The sequence below is a fragment of the Vombatus ursinus genome, unplaced genomic scaffold (assembly GCF_900497805.2).
Source record: "Vombatus ursinus unplaced genomic scaffold, bare-nosed wombat genome assembly UNPS02014926.1, whole genome shotgun sequence".
NCBI classification, from domain to species: Eukaryota; Metazoa; Chordata; class Mammalia; order Diprotodontia; family Vombatidae; genus Vombatus; species Vombatus ursinus.
In genome coordinates, this window is record NW_020954704.1 from 2,104,999 (window position 1) to 2,125,722 (window position 20,724).

The 20,724-nt window shown below is 41.3% G+C and overlaps 1 protein-coding gene across 1 annotated transcript in view; it reads right to left on the reverse strand.

Annotated features, from left to right (window-relative positions):
• The window catches only part of PLEKHH1 (pleckstrin homology, MyTH4 and FERM domain containing H1), a 66,259-nt gene that overhangs the window by 17,734 nt on the left and 27,801 nt on the right, over positions 1 to 20,724 (reverse strand). Inside the window, 9 exon segments of the mRNA XM_027843684.1 lie at positions 1,827 to 1,988; positions 2,355 to 2,441; positions 2,997 to 3,107; positions 6,597 to 6,739; positions 7,663 to 7,813; positions 9,416 to 9,507; positions 11,477 to 11,555; positions 16,270 to 17,042; positions 17,135 to 17,216. Coding sequence (XP_027699485.1) covers positions 1,827 to 1,988; positions 2,355 to 2,441; positions 2,997 to 3,107; positions 6,597 to 6,739; positions 7,663 to 7,813; positions 9,416 to 9,507; positions 11,477 to 11,555; positions 16,270 to 17,042; positions 17,135 to 17,216 — 1,680 coding nt within the window.

Sequence of the window (20,724 nt, forward strand, 5' to 3'; positions counted from 1 at the left end):
TGATGTGAGGATGAACTAGCTAATTTCTATAGCTATGGTCTCCAGACCTATTTGCTAGTATGCCACTATGAGTAAAGATTTTTTGAATATATACCTTCAATGGATGTCTATTACTAATATATAAATTATATACATGTCCCATTACGCTAATAGTAACAAAAGATAGGGACTGGACCTGTGATTTCATTGCTGTTGGGTAATCACATGTGAGGAAATTCTCTCTATCAATGAAGGTCAGCACCTTTTCTGCAATTTATACTCTTAGTTGCCTACATCATTCAGAGATTAAAGTAACTTTACTAGGGTCACACAGTCAGTATGTATTAGAGAAAGGACTTGAACCCAGGTCTTCTTGATTTTGAGACTAGCCTTCTATCTACTATATAACACTGCCTTTTTTTTTTCTTTTAAAAAAATTCAATTTTATTTTTTCTTCAAATTCTTTCCCTTCCCCTTTCCCCTTCCCCACCCATTGAGAAGGGGAAAAAAAAACAAAAAACAAAACCAAAATACTCATGACCACTATATATGGATATGCAAAACAAATTTCTGCATCAGCCATAACACTTGCCTTTCTAACAATTATGTGCATTAGAAAACTTACACACAAAAAGTTGAAATTTTAGAAGTATGAGAGATAAAGAGGAGATAATATTTGATTCTAGAATAGGGAACCACTGGAGTTTGAGTCAGGCAATGTACATGGCTGAACTTGTGCTTTAGGAAAAGTCACTTCGACAGCTGTGTGGAGGGTGGTTTGGAGTGGAATGAGACCTGAGTTGGGGAGATCGATTAGGAGGCTGTTTCAGTAGCCTAGGCAGGAGGTGCTGAGGATCTGAATTAGTTGTGGTGCCTGTATTTGAAGAGAAAGGGTTGAATTTGAGAGATGTATTGGAGGTAGAAACAGCAAGGTTTGGCATCTCATTGGATACATAGGTGATTGGATACATGAGAGTGAGGAGTGGAGGATGACACCTTCAATAGAAATAGGGGAGTTCGGAAAAAGTGTAGATTTGAGGTAGAAAGATAATGAAGTAAAATCCATCCATGCTTGTTCATCTTGTGTGACTTACTCTGTCCCACCAGAAATGAAGTGGAACACTTACGTCCTCTCTCTTTCTCCCCGCAGGGGTGCTTGCCACAGACAGTTATGAGGTAATCTAGGGGGGTACGATGTAGGTATATTGGGGGCAAGAATTTTACCCACACATGCTAGTGCAGATGCCAGGGCCTCAGATTGTAAACCCTCGGAGGGGCCAAAGCCAGGTGGAAAGTGGCGAGGTTAGGAGCTTCCATGCAGCAGGACGCCAGTAGTGGGAGGGCACAGTGTTGGAAATAATGGATGAAAGAAGGGGTGTAGTTCTCCTAGAGACAGACCCTTTGAGTAGAGAGGTTGATCTGCAACCCATCTTTTAGCCCTTCAGTTGGTTGATCATGCACTGTTTGGGGTCATGCCATAGCCCTATACTTTCAAGATTATTGGTCCAGAACGTGCATGGAGATTCTGAGTAAAAGGTGCTATATGGAATAATGATAGTACTTATATAGCACTTTAAGAATTATAAAATATTTTACAAATGTCTCATTTTATCCTCACAATAATTCAGAGAGGTAGGTGCTGTTATTCCCGTTTTAGTTAGTAGAATTTGAGGCTGGTTTTGAACTCAGGCCATCCTGACTCCAAGTCCAGCACTCTATTCACTGTGCCACTTACCTGCCTCTATGATATGATATGAGGCAGGATTCCATAACCCCTTCTGGCCTCTTTCCATCCTGTCTCCTCCACTGTCTTTTCAGGAGGCTCACAATATGGGGACTGCTCATACCTTGGTCAGCCAGCCTCTCACAGTGGGCTTAGCCCCACTCTGTGGCAGGGCTGGGGATCCAATGGCCTGCACCTTCAGCAGACTTTGGAGTACCCGGACCCACTCCTCCACCAAGTTGGGAGAATCTGCGGTCAGGTAATAGGTTTTCTTCTCAGAGATGAGCTGTAGGGGATATAGGGAATGAGAGGAAATGGAGGAAAGGCATTTGGGTCTTCACAGATCCCAGGGTTTATTGGCCCATCTTCTCAGCCTCTTCTTCTCTCTACACTTCCCTCCTCCCCCCTCTTCCATCTTCCCTTTTTCATCTTTCACCATCACCTTCTCCTTTTCTATGTTTTTTTCTCTTTTTCCTCCCTTCTCATATCCAGATGGGAATCCTGGCCAAATTTGAACTTAGTGTCTTCTCTATGTACTTTGATTACCTAACATGGACTCAGTTACTTCTAGGTTCATTTTTTCATCTTGTCCTCAGCATCTGGGCCCTATTTCAGAAGATGATAAATGTATGTATACACAAGTAAGACTCACCTGAAATGTCTGTGCGCCTTCCCCCCGGACAATGTGGCAGTGGGAGTTCAGTTCTACTTGACCTTGTGGTTTCTGGATCACATCAATCTGTAGGAAGAGATGGCAGAGGAGCAAGGTTGAGGTATGGGGGCATTACTACCTGAATCACGCAGTCTTCGTTTTTCACCCTCTCGTAACCTTCTGACACGTCTGGGGGAATAGGACGCACAGACTTTCCTGGTGGTAGTGTCTCAGTTTAGGAAGACTTAGCAGAGAACAGGTACAGTGCCTGGGGATATGGTACCTAGGCTGTGTTTTATAGGGTAAGAAGTAGGAACTCAGTTAGGTCCCATCGACCAATGTTGCAAAAGGACAGATTGAACTATCCGAATGGGTCCAGAAGCCACCTGGGGAACTGCCAAGCTTTATGGCCCTCAGGCTTTTCATACTGCATCCTATTCTGAGCCTCATGGTTGTAATGTGAATATGTCAGTTCCCTCCAGGGTTATATTCCTTCTCAGTGGTGTTCTCCATGTTTCTGGCTCAGTGCTTGCTGAAGTTCGGATGAGAGGTTAGCCTTTTACTCCTTCTCCCCCTTGCCCCATGTCTCTTGCTTTGTCCTATGATTGTGCTATGGTGATAGGCCTGTGGGAACGACCTTACCGGGGACTTGTAGAACATGATTTGTCTGTGTCTTAGAACAAACCAACGTCTTTTCCATGTCTTCACCCGACTATCCATTTTCAGTAGGTAGCCTGACTTCTCTAGTGATTCCTATAGACATGGAAGGAAGTGGAAATTGAGGTGGAAAGAACAAAAAAGAGAATATGGTCAGAGCTATTAGATATACTCTAGGCCACAGTTATTCATATGAAACCGATTACTCTCTTATTGTTGTTGATAATAATTACTAGCATATATATTTATCATGTTAAAGTTTGCAAAGTACTTAATAAATATTATCTTATTGATACCACAACTCTGGGAAGTAGGTGATATTATTACTCTCATTTTACAGATGAGGAAACTGAGGCAAAGAGGTTAAATGACTTGCCCAGGGTCACACAGATGGATAGACTTTAACTCAGATCTTCCTGATTCCAGGTCCAGTTCTTTACCCACTGTACTACCTAGCTGCCTCAATTGTTGTATCATCATTAACATATATTTATTGAGAGTTTACAGATTCTCAGTGATGCCTCATGTAGGGTAGTGTATCCCTCCTAGTGGTATAGGGTACAAAGAGGTGTAAGACATGGTGTCTACCTTTGAAAGCCTTAGGTGAGAAAATAGATACAAAAATCAATAGCCATGTAAGATAAAGTATGACAACTGCTAAATGAGTGGTAGTTCAGAGAAATTATCTCTGGGATTGGTCTTGAGATAGTCCAAGAAGTTTTCAAGAGGAAGATGGAGCTTCAGTTGATCAGTGAAAGGACTTAAATTGTCTAAGACACAGAAGGGAGGGCATTCCAGACAAGACCAAGGACTGGTAAGCAAGGAATGAACAAGGTGTCTTTGGGAAATAACAGTAGACCAATTTATCTGGGAGTAAAGGGTTTCTATAAAGGAAAAGAGCGAGGTAAGGCGAGAAAGGCTGGTCATAGCCAGGTCTTGAGCAGTCTGTCCTTGCTTACTGTCTGGGCCCTGTCCCTATAACTAGACTCTTCGAGACAAGTTGCTCTCCAATTCAGTGCAATAAATACTTACTGAGCACCTATCACATATATTGTCTCCATTGCCTACTTGTAATGCAGTCATTACCCACTCTTCCTCTTGCCGTCCCCTTAGGGACCTCATTTCTCACACAAAGAATATAGGGTTAGAAAATTCTGGCAAGATGACTGAGGGACCAGTCCAGTCTGAGTTCAGCTCCTCTTTATCACCTTGTAGAAGGGGTTGAAATGGGGTACATCTCCAGACAGCACATGCAGAGCTGCCCTGCCTGCTTCAGGCTTGCCATATATGGTTAAGTCCTGAAGGTGCTTTGAGATGATAAAGCAGATTCATTACAAGCCACTTAGCAGGAAAAATCAGTAACACAGTGGACCCTTAAAAAGCAGTGATCTGTCCTTAGTTACTTTCTTCTTTTTCTAGCTGCAGATCATGCCAGGACTATTTAGCAAACTGACTGGTGCCTGTCTTGACCTCTAAGGACACACACAGAGTCCAGCTTGGGGTGCAGACAACAAATTATGTCAGCTCAAGGGGGGCTTTGTCTTTGACATGTTCAGATTCTCCTGTATACTCTGGGTCCAGCGTTTCTGGAAAATATGACAACTCAAAAAGATAAGTTCAGGGGACCCCTTAATAAGCCTCCTTTCCTCCACCCCCATTATGGTAACCAGAGCACATGTCTTCCTGCTTGGGTGAGCCTGAGGCTGAATCTAAGAGTCTTAGTTGTCTCTTCTGCTTTGTGTTTATTTTTCCGCTCCCAGGTTATTGAACAATGATCCTGAGATGGACTTGTTCAGTCTTGGAGGTAATCTTGTAAGTTGGAGAGATCCTGGTCTCTTGGTTGGAATGGATGGTGGCAAGGGAGTTTCTGCGTAAGAGAGGATACTACCATATAAGGAACAAACTCAACCTCTAGCCTGTTTTGCCAGAAAACATAGACCTACAGAGTATTGTGATGGCGGGTAAAGTGATGCAGAGCTAATTAAGAAGAACTAGGAGAATGAGCACAATGAATATGAAAGTGTAAATGAATCCAGCACCAAAAAGCAGTTGAGTTCAATTGCAATGACCAAACTTGGTCATAGAGAATGGATAATAAAATACTCTTTTGTTTTAGAGAGGTGGAGAACTATGGGCATAGAATGTTTCTAATGTAGATTTTTTTTTTTTTGGTCTGTTTAACTTAACAGGTTTTTTTGTTGTTGTTACAAAGGAGGGTCCAATGATAGATTGCAATATAGGAAAATGACTAGTGTAAAAACAAAAATATATCAATAAAACTCTAAATAAATTCTAAGAAGGCAAGACACTGCAAAATTACTAATCAATATTGATGCAACAGTATTAAGTAAATAACAGCAAAGAAGCTACTAGACTACATCCAAAAATTATTCATTACAACCAGATTGGATTTATATCAGGCATGTAAGGATGGTTCAATATTAGGAAAACTACTAGAATTTTTTTAAACCAGACTTGTGATTTCATTGATGTAAGAAGATCCTGATGACTAATCAGGTCAGTACCTTCTCTCCAATGTATAGATAGTCTTAGAGAATTACTTAGAGCACCAAGAGGTTGAATGATTGGCCCAGGGTCAGTGGTATGTGTCAGAATCAGTATTTGAACTAAGATCTCCCTGACTCTGAGGATGTTCCATGAAATACTCACTATACCATGCTGTTTTCTTAGCATCATTAATCATATTTATACCAGAAATCCCTAAAATCACATGATTAGACAAATGTAAGCAGAAAAAGTCTTTGACAAAAGATAGGCTTATTTATGTTAAAAATGCTGAAAATAATTTTTGATATGATTCAAAGTGTTGATTAAAAAGCACGAGCTGCTAACAGTGTTTGTGATGGAGAAACACTGGAAACTTTTCCCAGTAAGATAAAGATTGAATCAAGGTTACCCAGTGTCTCCACTGTTAGTGCTAAAAATTCTAGCTGTGGCAATAAAGATAAGGAAGAGAAATCAAGAGAATAAGTATAGACACAGAAGAGGTAAGAATTATTTCTTTCTGCAACTAGAAACAAACATACTCAACAATTGAGCTATGACTGAACAAACTGTGATATATAAATGTAATGGAATATTACTGTTCTGTAAGGAGAGACAAATAATAAAAAAAATCAGACAAATATGGAAAACCTTGTATGACTACCACATTGTCAAGAACAGTGATACAACAGACAATGTTGGTACCTTTGTCAAATTAAAAGATATGTTCCTTTTCTCTTAATGACGTGTAAACTTTAAAAATGGAATGTGACATGAATTATCAGTTGCAACTATGCTATTTGGGCAGGTTTGCTTAACTGTTTTCAGAAAATGCACTTTTAGGGGGGTTTATTTGGGTGTTTGTTGGGAAGTATCAGTTGTATCAAAACAAAATATTGCCAAATACCAAATATTGCCCAAAGATACATATTTTTTAAAAAGACAAGAATAATCCTAATGCACTTGACACAAGATGTGTCAACCTTTCTTTGTAGTTTCTAATTAAAGGAGTATGGTAAATCACCAGCTAAGTCGTCTCCTTTTCAGTCATTGCGGCCATGCTTCCAAGGTCTCACTTACCCCATAGGATTCAAATCCATCGATGGAATAGATTGAGGTCCGTTGAACTTTGTATTCAGGCTCTGAGTAGTCACTGTCCAAGGAATAGGCATCAGGGGGAATAGCGTAGTCACTCTATGAACTCAGGGAGGATGTGGAGACACCTGGCCATGGAAAAATGGGTTTGGTGGGAGGAGATAGTCAAGAGACACATGTTCCCATGCCTTTTTCAAGCATCTACCCTGCCCATGTCAGGCAAAGCTGCCCAACCTCCCGAGTAAGTAGTAAGTTCTAATGGGCACAATCATATCTTCCTCCTCCTAAAGCAGGCCAGAGATATGGTAAGGGGCAAGTTGCTTGGGTGATGGGATGATCACACTTCTTAGTTATCTCAAACAATCGAAGAGAAAGAGCCTTAGTGGTAAGCAGTTTTTCTCTTCATGAGTCAGTCCAGGCTGTTCCCCCCTAGTATTCCTATTGCCCCTTACAAAGAAGGAGGTAAGAGACCAGGTGGTGTTTTGCAAGGAATTTTTTTAAATGGACCCAAGAACTCTGGCTCTCACTTTACTAAAAGGAACCTGGGTATATCTTTTCAATTCTGTACCTCAGTTTCTTCATTTCTAAAATGGGACTACCATCCTAGCATCCTTTCTCTTTCTTTCCCAGGGATTTAATGAAGTTTGAATAACTCATTCAAAAGATTCAATGTGAACTCTTTGGAGCAAGGGTTCTTAATATGGGGTTTTGAACTTTTTTTTTTAAATGTATATATCTTAATAACTACATTTCAATAAAATAATTTTTCTTTATAATCCTATGTGTATTTTTAATGCATTTAAAACATTACTCCAAGAAGGGGCATATAGACTTGCCCATACTACAAAAGTGGTTCATGATACCAAAAAGGTTAAGAACTCCTGCTTTAGAAGCTGACTCTTCCAATAGCTAACTCTTATTGGATAGGAGTGGCAGTGTCCCACAACCCAGTGGGGTCACCTCCATAGCCCACTTCCAGTTGGAGAGAGTTGGGGTACTGCCTGCTGGTTAAGATTATTGAGGCCTTATTCATGCCCCAGGCTCCCTGTACCTCTCTTGATAGCCCGTGGGCTTCCTGGTACACTGGCCTTCCTGGACTCGATGCAGGTGATGGAAGTTTGGAAACTGGCCTGAGAGCTGCAGTCATCATCAGAACCAGAGGACTCATCCAGGAAGGGCATGGTGCTGATCTGGGTCGCTCTCTGGAAAGCCAATCCCCGCCCCCCCCCCCCCGGAGAGTCATGACCATGTGACTATGCAGAAGTCTCAAGAGCATCATCTCTAGTTCATCTTACCTCCTACCACCTGGAGTAAAGTCTGATCAACAGCTCCTAAGGAATAATGAGAGTTGGGCAAGTTCTTGGGGAGGGTACTGTACTTTTTATAACAACAAACATTTATTAGGTACCTACTATGTATTAGATTTTGGAGAGGGTGCCTATTTTCATGGAGCTTATGGTTTAATAGAGGCATAAGATACAGAAAACTGTAATGTACAAAATTATGTTAATGAGTTACAAAAATGCTATTTAGGTTTTAAGGGGAGGGCCATCACTGATGATATACATGGGTGTATATATTCAGTCAGTCCTCAAATTTCATGGAGGTAATGTTCCTAGAAATTGTCATGAAAGTAAAAAAAATGGAAATGTTGATATATTGAATCTATAGGAAATAGGGGGTTTGGTTCCCACAACCACCCCAAAACTGCAATCTTTCACTAGAGATTGCTGAAAATACATTTTTCTGCATACATTTTTATAACAAAACATCAATTCTAATAATACACACTTTTCCTAACACAGTAACCATGAAGTAACCCATAAAATGCAATACACAAAATAAAATTGGTAACATGCAGAATATTTTTTCTTGCTAGTAATTCCCTAGAATTCGGTGATCTTTTGTGCTAATATCTCAATTTAAATAAAATTGATTCCACACAATAGTATATTGCTGTAAACCTCTCTACCTTAGCCACCCTCTGAAAACTAAGGGAGAGATTGCTGGGATGTTAGTCACTGCTGTTGTTGGAAGACTCTGAAACTGGTGAGTTCTCAATATCACCTCTGACACTTGGAATGCATGGGAGCTCTTTACAACAGTAGGTGAACAAGACCAGTGAAATGTTTAGTAGGATACCAGCTACTTTACAAACTTGCACGCATTGTGCCTCTCATTTTTTTCTCTACTACACATAGCTACAAATGTGTGCTGTTGCTAACATGAAAGTGAAAATGAGGTTACTAATAAAATGATGCAAATGCTTTAAGTCATGAAAATTAAATGTGTGAGTATTGATGATTTCATGTGTTTGGGGATGTGTATCAGGGAACATTTCATGGAAGAGGGACAACTGAGTTGGGATTTAATGGATGGGCAGAGATTCAACAGATGAAGACAGAGACTAAGAGGGACTACTAATTATTTCACTAGTGTAACCATCCTGATTTCCTGGACTCCGTTTCTTTTATTCTTTTCACCCCATCTTCCCTGGTTCTCTTCTCAAAGAAATTTTCCAGACTTAATTCTGGTGAGAACACAACTGGCCTAGCTCCATAAAGCTAGGGACATATTGAGGGTTTGATAAGTTTGGTCCCTCCCAAGGACTAATTCTCTATGGGAACATGTGGAGAGAGTCCTTCCTGGGAAATTGTGCTCGATACTGAGGGGCATGATACAGTCCTGCTTAGAGACACACAGGCATGAAACCCTGACCTTAGACACTCATGCCAGTCTTACCAATCAAAGCTCCAGGGGTCTTCTCTAAAAGATGTAATCAGACCCAATTCTTGGTTCCTTACCCCCTTCAATGTGGTGTAGACAGGCACATGGAAGTTCTTGTAGACAAGCTTGGAGAAGGACCCAGGGGAGGTGAGGGATGTAGAACTTGAAACTGGAGGTGGGAAGAGAGAGAGAAGAGATGCTAAATACTAGGGCACCATAACTCAGGGAGGGAACTGGTGGAGGGAGGAAATGACTAAAGGGGCAGCTCGGTGGCAGAGAGAACTGTGCTTGGAATCAGGAAGACTCATCTTAAAGAGTTCAAATCTAGCCTCAAACACTTACTAGCTGTGTGACCCTGGGCAAGTCACTTAGCCCTATTTGTCTCAGTTTCTTCATCTATAAAATGATCTGCAGAAGGAAATGGCAAACCACTTCAGTATCTTTGCCAAGAAAACCCCAAATGGGGTCATGAAGAGTTGGACGTGATTGAAATGACTAAACAAAAACACAAAGGGAAAGATGGAACATGACCTTGAAAGGCCAATTTAGGGAGACACTAGACTTATCTTCAGACCCTAGACTAGGGAGGACTTGGGGGAAACAATACCCTTGCCTTTTTTTCTGGGCCATGAACTGCCCTGCAATATGAGGAGGAAATGAGAGATTTCAATATTGGCATAGAATCAGTGTTCTTCCCTGTATTTTTATGTCCAGGGAAGGGGCATAATGCCAGTTCTAAATAGGAAATTATTGACTCTCTGAGAAGCTTTCACTTTATCCTACTCCCTGTCCCAACTCTCCTCAAATCACAGAATGTCAGAATTAGAAGGAAACTCAAATATCACCCAGCCCAATCCATACATGAGCTCAACTCTTTCTACGACATCCCTAATAAGTGGTTACTCAGTGTGTGTTTATAGTTCTTCAGCAATAGGGAACTCACTACCTTCTGAGGTATCCCCATTTCATTTCTCCTATTAACTCTCGTTGTTAGAAAGCCAAACTCTGGAAGATTCCTTTGACCTCCACCAGAATCATCTCCAGGGTATAGAAAATCAGAGTGATGGCCTTTTGGGGGTTTCTTAAATTGCTTCAGGAACCAGACTTGGAGTTAGAAGGTCTACTATCAAGCAGTGTTCAAAAAAAACACCTCTAAGCTTAATGTTTAACACATATGTAATTAACTGTTGTGTTGTCCTGGAAAGAACACTGTATTAGAAGCTATAAAATCTAAACTCTAATCTTGCCTTGACTTTAAGCAAATCCCTCAGCCTCCTCATCTGTAAAATGAATACTCCTACCTCACAGGATCAAATGCACATGAAAGTGTCATGTAAATTATAGATAAGATATTAAATGATGGGCAGCATGGTAGGTACAATGAAGAGAGAACCAACCCTGGAGCTAGGAATTCAGGTCCTGCCTCTAACATACACTGGCTATTTAAATCTGGGCAAGAAATCAGTGCTGTAGGCAATTCTCCAAAACGATAAAGATTGTAGAGAATAATACTAGGAAACAATAACTAACATATATGTATATATATCACTTTAAGAATTGCAACATGCTTTACATATTTCATCTTATTTGATCTTCACAACAACCCTGCAAAATAGGTGCTGTTATTATCCCTATTTTACAGATGAGACTGAGACAGGCAGAGGTTAAGTGACTTGCCCGGGGTCACATAGCTAGTTTTTGAACTCATGTCTTCCTGATTCCAAGTCCAGGTTGTTCCTTATACAGGTGAAATCACAAGTCCAGTCCCTAGCCTTTCCCTAGCCTTTGTCAATTATTGGTACCCTACCTCCCCACCCCAATTATTAAAGCAAAGAGGCTGTACTGACCACTGCCTCCTTCCCTCCCTTTCCCACATCTTCAGGCCACCTTTTTGTGGCTCTTTTTCATTTTCAAAGTTGTCTTCAATGTTCATTTTCACAGCTTGCTTTCATCGGCATAAAAATATTGGTGGGGGGAGAGAGTTGCTGCTTTGCTTCAATATTTCCTGGTCCTAACCCTAGAAAGGATACCCTTTCCCAAAATCTCCTTTCCTCTTTCTCCCAGAGACAGCACTGTCTCCTCCACCCCACCCCAATCTCCCCCTTGCCCTCTAATTTCAGATCTGGTTTGGGACTTACCACAGGAAGAAGCATCATTTCCAGGAGACACCTCAGACAGCTGCATGCCAGATGAGGCCACGGCATAAATCCGACTCTCCTGAAATCACAGCCCCTAATTAGGATTGGCCCTCAGGGCCCCTAAGGGAAAAAAAAACACAACTTCCTAACAATTAGACCTACCTCAAAATGGAATGAGTTTACTTTGGAGGTAGTGGCTTCTGCCTTCCTGGAGGACTTTAGGCTAAAGCTGAATGACCATTTGAATGCTGTAGTAAGAATTCTTTGTCTGTAGATGGCAGTAGAGAGCAAGGAGTCTGCCTGCTTCTCTTTTGCCTGTATAGGTATGAGGGGAACAGCCAGCCTTGGAGACAGTCCAAGAGAAATAGTATTTTCAGGAGAACACTAGGTTTCAGTGAACACCAGGTGGAAGGAATGTGAGAGGAAGCAATCTAGATAAAGGGTAGTTTGTTAATAATAGAGGATGGTTCCTGAGGGCAGAGGAGGATAGAGCAGAGGAGGGTTAGCGTGGAGCTAGATAGGATTGACTAAGTTAAGGAGAGAAAGCAGGGTTTAGAAAAAGGGAAGGAGGAAAGAGGAAATGGGCAACCCTTCTCCCTCCTCTAGGATATTGACATTCACCCCATATACTTTGGTAAGGTGGCAGGAAGGGCATGGTCTCTGGGAGTGGATGTCAAGGAGGCTTGAGAGGGATCAAACCATCACTTTATCCCCACTGCTGCACCTGGGCAGGTCCATCTTTCCTGAGTTCACTTACCTTCCCACCCTTAGTCACTTTGTTAGCAGGGATGGTGCTACTTTATCCCCACTATGGTCCAGTAACATCTCTGCTGACCCCATTTATCCACTGCCATTAAAACCAACCCTTGTGGATAAATGGGGTCAGCAGAGATGTTACTGGACCATAGTGGGGATAAAGTAGCACCATCCCTGCTCCCAGGAGAAAGCCAAGTCTCTCTGAATATGGTGCCTGGGGAAAAGCTAGTTATGGCTTCATAGGGGTGGGCTGGGGAGAAAGGCTGAGCAAAACTTTCCCTGGCAGGGATAAAAAATTGAACAAGGGGAGAGTGAAAGTTGAGACTGGTGATAATGGGGGACTAAGATCTCGGTCACAATACTGTAATGTGATTAGGTGAAAGGGAAAACAAAGTGACTATTCTCTCTGAGTCATTTAACTATTTGGAAGAGGACTCTGAGGAGCCACTTAAAAGGCATCACTGAGTGTAAAAAAGATTATTTCTTATACCTAGGATGATGCCTAGCCCTTCTTTAACTCTACTAAGGATTGAGTAAGGTGAATGGCTTAGGTTGTAATTAGAGAAATTTAAGTTAGATATAATGAACTTCCTGATAGCTAATTGTTAAAATATCAGTGTGTCCTCTAGATTCTCAGTTGTCTACAATAGTTGAAGTGCAGTCTTTTCTGAAAGTCAAGTGAGGTGGGGGTAGGGAATAGGTTCTGTTGACCTCTCAAAATCTGAAAGTCCGATTCCCTAATAACTAACAGTTGACAGAGGTAATACTGTTCTCAGAATTCTTAGGCTTTATACTGGTTTTCCCTGGGGAGAGAGAATTATGAAGGCCTGAATGTGTAGGGGAAGCTGGGAGTTGTGCATACACTGAGAAGATGCCACATAATAAACCTTAACCTAGTCCTAGCTGATTCCATGGGACTCCAAATACCAGGTGAAAGTGTGGAGGGTGTGATGGAAACCATTATCTTATTATCAACACCTTTTCCCCATATTCACTTGGTGCCCAGCATGGGAAGGATGCTAGCATGCCCTGTAGTCATTCATGTACAAACATATCCACTAAACCAGTGAAGACAGAACATAGGCACCATGGCCATGTCTTCCCATTCAACATGCAGGGCTGAATTTGGGCAAATGGTGAGATTATACTTGTCTTTACTGGCCATCTCTGCTTATGCCTCTGGTTACTTCTCCTGCCCCAGTCCTCTCTCCCTCTCCAAGCCTATGTTTTGGGGAAAATTCCTATTTAAAAAGCCATTATCTGATCTTAATGTTCCCATTTTGATTTATTATAGACATGTGTATTAATGTATTACCAACCCAATTCAGTACTCTCCCCTCCATTTTACTCTGCTGAGGTCCTTTTATCCTCTTCTGTGCCGTTGCTGCTTCTTCTCCCTTTCCCCTCTTCCTTCCCTGGGAAAGCGCCACAAGAACTGCCACATTCTGTAACCTTAATTAATTTTTTTTTTTTTTGGCTAGGCAATGGGGTTAAGTGATTTGCCCAGGGTCACACAGCTAATAAGTGTTATGTGTCTGAGGCTGGATTTGAACTGAGGTCCTCCTGAATCCAGGGCCAGTGCTCGGTCCACTGTGCCACCTAGCTGCCCCCCATATTCTGTAACCTTTTAAGGCAGAGGCAAGCCACCATGAGGCAATTCTCGATAGGAAAGGGTTCACATCCTCAGGCGTCCCTGGTTCTTCAATTCCTATTTTCAAATCTCTGTTTTAGCAAAACCAGATCTTCCCAGGATCCATCCATCCAGAGTTGGGATGACAGCTACTAGCACTTGTGAGGAAAAACTGCTGTACAGAAGGAATCAGGATCTTTAGCTGACCCTGAATGTCTCCAGGCTCTTTTCCCTCTCCATCTTTGACCGGGACAGAAGAGAGCTAAGAATTACAAATGCTGAAGACTGTCCTTGTCTATGTCCTGTCACCCAAAAGGACCAGATGATTTTGCCTGATATGACCAGGACCAATCTTGGGCAAAACTGCAAAGGAGATGAAATCTATCTTTATCACCATGCAGGGAATGTGCTAAGTTAGCTCTGACTGGCTAGTGAGAGCTGATTGTTAAATTTGCAAAGGGAGCCTTTACTCTTCCAGAATCAACTACAAATTGTTAATTGTCTAGACTCAAGAAAATGATGGAAGAAGCATTAAAAATGCAGGTTAAATTTAAAATTGTGTTGTTCATGCTCTTCCCTCCCCCTCTCCAATCCCCTTCACCACTTGCCCCAGAGAGTTGGTTGTTAAACATTCACTAGTACACTTTTGGTACCATCCCATCTCTTTGTTTCATAGGATGATAGTTTTTAGATGTGGAAGGGAATCTCAGAGGACATGTAGTTTTATAGATGAGGAAACTGAGGCCTGAGAAAGTTAAGTAACTGGCCCAAGATCACCAGGTAGTAAATGTCAGAGGTGGGATTTGATTTCATTGATTTTATAGTTAGTGCTCTTTCATCTATATCATTATCTTGACTTGGGAGTTTGTCTTTTGCTTCCCCAGATATTTATATTGTGCCTCATTCTTGCTTTTAGCTAGCAGTCAATCTCTGTAAAGGTAATTACTAATAATAGCTTATGGTAGGGGTTCTTAATCTAGGATCCATGGATCCCCAAAAAGTTCATGGATAGATTTCAGGGTGCCCATGAACTCCCTAAAACTTTATTTTTGATTTCACTAACATTTGGTTTCCTTTGTAATTCTATAAATTTTATTTTATTCATTTAAAAACATTATTCTGAGAAGGGGTCCTTAGGCTTCATCAGACTGCCAAAAGGGTCTAGCACGTAGATAAGAACCCCTAGTTTAAGGTATGACCCTTTCCAGTGGGTATTTACATTTTTAAAGAGTATTCTTTAAGAAAAGGGCATCCAACTTCTCCTTCCCCCCAATACTGGATTACACAAGCAAAAATCTATATGTGTGTGGACCGCATGAAATTTTTACAATTGATCCCAGGCTCCAATTGGACACCTGACAAGTCAGTTATATAAAAATAGCAGCAGATTATTAGATTATTAGGCTATAATGGTCTAGTAAGTACTAACTAATTAAAGAAAGCCTTTTTTTGGGGGGGATGCTAAAAATTTCAGGCAGGCCATACCCCTGCCATGTGTGGATGGACCACATCTAGCTAAGAGGTCACATGTTGAGTAAGTGGACTTTAAGATAATTAGAAAAAAATCTTTTTGTGGGGCTGATATTTTGTCAGGAGGCTATCTATACAGTGCCTCCTCATTGGGGAGTAGATTCTGGGCATTGGGTTGGGCTTACAAAGAGAAGGGTGTACCCATGATACCTTGATCCTTCACTCTCCTATTTCCAGTAGTCCATTTGGAGAGAGTGGGAAGAAGGGGGGTGGGGTCATGCTATTTTATATCACAGTGGCAAGCTTTAGAGTCCATATTGCCTGGGTTCCAAGCCCAGTTATACACCTTAATGCTAAATCAGTTTTCTGACTTGTAAGATGAAAAGTTTCAGCCAGGGGCAGCTAGGTGGCGCAGTGGATGGAGCCCTGAAGTCAGGAGGACCTGAGTTCAAATTCGGCCTCAGACCAAACACTTGACACTTGCTAGCTGTGTGACCCTGGGCAAGTCACTTAACCCCAATTGCCCCCCAAAAAAGTTTCAGCTAGATGATCTCTAAGAGTCTTCTGGCTCTAAATCTTATAAGCCCATCTATAGATGCTAATTCCTGATTGAAGTTATACCCCTCCTACACCTGACTGCTTAGCTCATACATGCAATGTTCATTATAGGCAGCCAGGCTGGCATAGTGGATTGAGGGCTGGTCTACAAAGGAAGACAACCCACCTGAGTTCAAATCTCTGTGTTCCTGGGCAAGTCACTTAACTGATGTCAGCCTCAATTTCTTCACATGTAAGATGGTGTAAAAAATAACACCTGTCTCACAGGGTTGTTGATAGAGAAAACATTAAGACACTTTGAAAACCTTTAAATTACAACAGTGCTAGCTACTATTAGGGTTATTCACTGTCCACAGAAAAATGAACTGAAAATTCTTACCCAGGATGGGAATTGGTGTAGCGGGGGCGTAGGAGGCTTGTTCCCCATCTCTACCTCCCTGGCACGAGGCTTCTCCAGCTCTTCTTTGTCTAATCTAGAGGTTGGCTCACTGCCTTTGACTTCTTTCTTATCTGAGGAGGGCTGTTTTGTGTCCATAGATTCTTTCCTTTTCTTCTGGTCGATGTTTGTCTCATTCATGGGAAGGTTGTGGGTCTGGGAGGTCTGGAGAGTGCTAATTTCAATGCTCATCATATGGTTGAAGTGTCCATTTCTCAGCTGGGGCTGGCTATAGGGCCGCTTGGCAAGTTGGATGCTGTCCCGGGGGTTACGGAAAACCCGAACCTTTGGCAGGGTCATGCTGCTGCCAAGGACTCCTTCACTGGCTGGGAACCTCAGCTTAATGGGCACCCCTCTCTGGAAACCACCTAGGACTTCACCCAAGTGAGCTGATTTTTGTAGCCCCACAGTACCTCCAGGAGAAAGTTGGGAAGCCTTGGCCTCTGAGATTTCTCTGCAAATGACTCTCCCAGAACCTTTCAAAGTGTTGCCTGCTTCAGGAATGAAGTCTTTGTCCTGCTGGGTACCTGGAGAAGATAAGGAGATGATTGCTCTCAAGGTACTCTGAGCCTAGGATGCATTGTCTACAGATTGTTTGCCTGCCACAGCTCTTCTCTGACCTTCACAATGGGTAAATATCTCTGAAACTACAGAATTCTTCTTTGACTTCCCCTGGAAGGACCACAGTAACTCCCCGGGTAGCACCATGGACAGGTCTGGAGATAGGGAGGAAAGAGACAGGTATCAATGACAGTGGCATCTTGGAGTCTCCCAGAAAGCTGGCCTGAGAGGAGAGACTGCTGCCTACCTCCCAGGGCCTCTTGAAGTGCTCTCACTTGCCCTACTAGGCGCTGATTGTAGTTTTTCAGGTGCTGATTCTCCATCTCGAGCTGTTCAAGAAGAAAAACATTCATTTATAAGCCTTGGTTTCAGCTGTCAGCTCCAACTGAAAATCAAAATTAAAATCCCATGGAACCTTCCTCTCTCCTTAGTTGCTATTTGGCCTTTGCTAGAACAGAAAAGCTTGTTCTCTCTCTCCTGAGGACTGTCTTTTTCTTATTTTCTCCTCTTTTCTAATCTTGTTTAGAACCATCTCAAATTATGAGGTTCCTTTGCAACTCTGGTCTGCAAAGTTTTAGAATTCAAGTTTTCTACTTTAGTGCAGTTTTATGAAATGATCAACCTGCGACTATTAGCACTGGAAAGGATCTGAGAGATCAACTCAAACTTCATTTTACAAATCACTCTCTCAGTCTCAGATTCCTTTTCTGTCAACAAATAATAGTTATTTGTTTGCAGGAGCTCTTCTCTGGAGGAAGCTTCCTGAGAAACTCCAAGACATCATTGCCTTTTACATCATCTGTTTAATCTCCATCTCTAGGTCTCTCCATGGTGCCCCCAGGGGAGCTACTTGGACCCTCCAGGGAAAGTCAAAGAATTCTGTGGTTTCAGAAGCAGTACCCATCCTGAAGGCAAGAGAAGAGCTGTGGATCCTCACAGGGTTGTTGTGAGGATCAGATGAGTTAATGTATGTGTATACATAGTGCTTTGTAGAACTTAAAACACTATGTCAGCTGCTTTATTATTATTATTATTATTTTCATTATTGGATAAGGAATCTGAAACCCACACAGGTGAAGTGACTTGCTGAAAGCCCCATGACTAGTTAATAGTCCATTTGGGAATAGGACTCAGGTTTCCTGACTCCCAGTCTAGTGTTCTTCCTACCACACCACAATAATTATAGAAAAGATTCTGATAAGGACATAATAGCTACTAGGGAACTGATTGATCTGTGCTGAACCCTTTTCTAGTTTTTAAGCATAATCAATACACTGAAAATATTGATGATACTAATAATAATAGCATTTATATAGAACTTTAACAGTTTATAAAGTACTTTATAAGTGTCATCTTATTTTATCCTTACAACAACCTTAGAAAGTAGGTGCTGTTATCCTTACTTCATAGGTGAAGAAACTGAGGCAGAGGTTGATTTTTTTTTCCAGGTCACACAGTTAAGTATCTGAGGCTGAATTTGAACTCAAGTCTTTCTGATTCCATGTCCAGTGTTCTATCCATTGTGCCACCTACTGGCCTACTAATAACTGAATATCTACAGTAGAGGGGCAGATGGGGTGGTAGGGTGGGCAATGCTTGAACCTTACTCTCATTGGCTGAAAGAGGGAATAATATACACAGTAATCATCACTGGGAATGTGAATGGGATGAACTCACCCATAAAATGGAAATGAATAGCAGAGTGGATCAAACACCAGAACCCTACGATATGTTGTTTACAAGAAATACATCTAAAGCAGAGAGACACACCCAGACTAAAAGTAAGGGGCTTTTATTATGTTTCAGCTGAAATAATAACTGAATATCTAGGAAGATATGACCTGGTGACATGACTGCCACATCACTCGACTTAATAGAAGTCTCAGAATATTCTGGAGGACTCAGTTAAGCCAAATAAACTGTACTGAAATCATACCACTGTCACAGATCAAGCTGTTGTCCACAATCAACTATACATAACACTGATCTATCAAAACTTAAGAAGGGGGCAGCTAGGTGGCACAGTGAATAGAGCACCGGCCCTGGAGTCAGGAAGACCTGAGCTCAAATCTGTCCTCAGACACATAACACTCACTAGCTGTGTGACCCTGGGCAAGTCACTTAACCCCAGTTGCCTCACAAAAAAAACAAAAAACAAAAGAAGACTTTTAATAAATGCCGTATTACCAAATATGCATACTTTCTAAGCATCATGGAATGACAAACTTTGAAAAAAATAGAGATCAAGATCCTCAGGGGACAGGATGAGGTGCATGATATCATTCCAGCTGTCCTGTCTACTACTGGAATTATAACAGTGATATTTTTAGTGAGCCTACAGAGAATGAGCTTACATCCTAATATTTTTATTCAACTACAAGAACCAGTTAATTTATTTACCTTTTCAGAAGTCCATATAGGCAGCTAGGTGGCGCAGTGGATAGAGCATTGGGCCTGGAGTCAGGAAGACCTGATTTCAAATCCAGTCTCAGATACTTACTAGCTGTATTACTTTGTATAAATCACTTCTTCTCTGCCTCAGTTTCCTCATCTGTAAAATGGGGATTAACAATAGAATCTACCCCACAGGGTTGTTGTGAGAATCAAATGAGATATATGTAAAGCACTTAGGACAGTGCCTGACACATAGTAAGCACTTAATAAATGCTTGTTTCCCACTTTTCTTCCACAGAACATAATATATGTGTGTGTGTGTGTATATATATATATGTACACACACATTTTAATTTTAGGATAGCAATTTGTCTCAAGAATTTCCATTTGAACCTCACTGAAAAAGATGTGAAGAAAGAAATGATAATAGTAATAATAATAAAAATGAGAGAGACAGTATTATCCTCAGAATCCTCTTGGATTCAAGTCTAGTCTCTGACACAAACTGGGCATATGATTTTGGGTAAATCACTTTATCTTTCATTCCCCTACCCCTCAAATTCTCTAAAAGTAAGCTTCAGAACAGCTGCCCACCAACACTGGTAGACAGTATCTCCCTATGGAAGAGTTCTTTAAGCCAATGAAATCACAGATACTAAACAGTCAGTCAGGAAACATATATTAAGCACCTACTATGTGCCAGGCACTGTGCTAAGGGACTTAAAGAAGGCCAAAAGGCAGTGGCTGCTCTCAAGGAGCTCACAGCTCAGATCTAATGATAATAATAATAATAATAATAATAATTTCTATAGGGCTTATAGTAGGACATGGATGAGAGTAGCAAGTACATGATGGGTGGGTTTGGTGGGGCTGTGACCTGCATTATTATAGGGATTACTCACATTAATCAGATCATAGATTTTATTAGTGTATAACACTTTAAAGTTTACAAAGCACTCTCTTCAAGACAACCCTATGAGGTAGATAATATTATCTATTATTCATTTAATATTATTTATTAATATTAATATTACCTAGGTATTATTATTCCCATTTTTCATATGAAGAGACTGTGGCTCAGAGAATTTAGGTAACTCATCCAAGGATACCTAGTTAGAAAGTTACTGGAGCAGGAACCTGAAGTCAGGTCTCAAATGTCAGTCTCCTGACCTAAAATTCAGTGTATTTTCCATTAAAAAGTGGTTAAGCTTTACCAGTAGTGAGAGACTTGTCCTTGGACACTACTCCTTTCTTGCCTCCCCTTTCTCCCAAATAACAATGTTATCTTAAAAAAACAACAACAAGAGGCTGTGGTCTGGGGATTTGGGAAAAATCAATTAGAAAGTGAAAAGGAAAGTATACTGAAACATTCCACAGTCTGAATTGAGTGAATGGTTAACCACCCAGAGCCTATCTCTACTTCCTCCAGGAATCCCCCAGGAC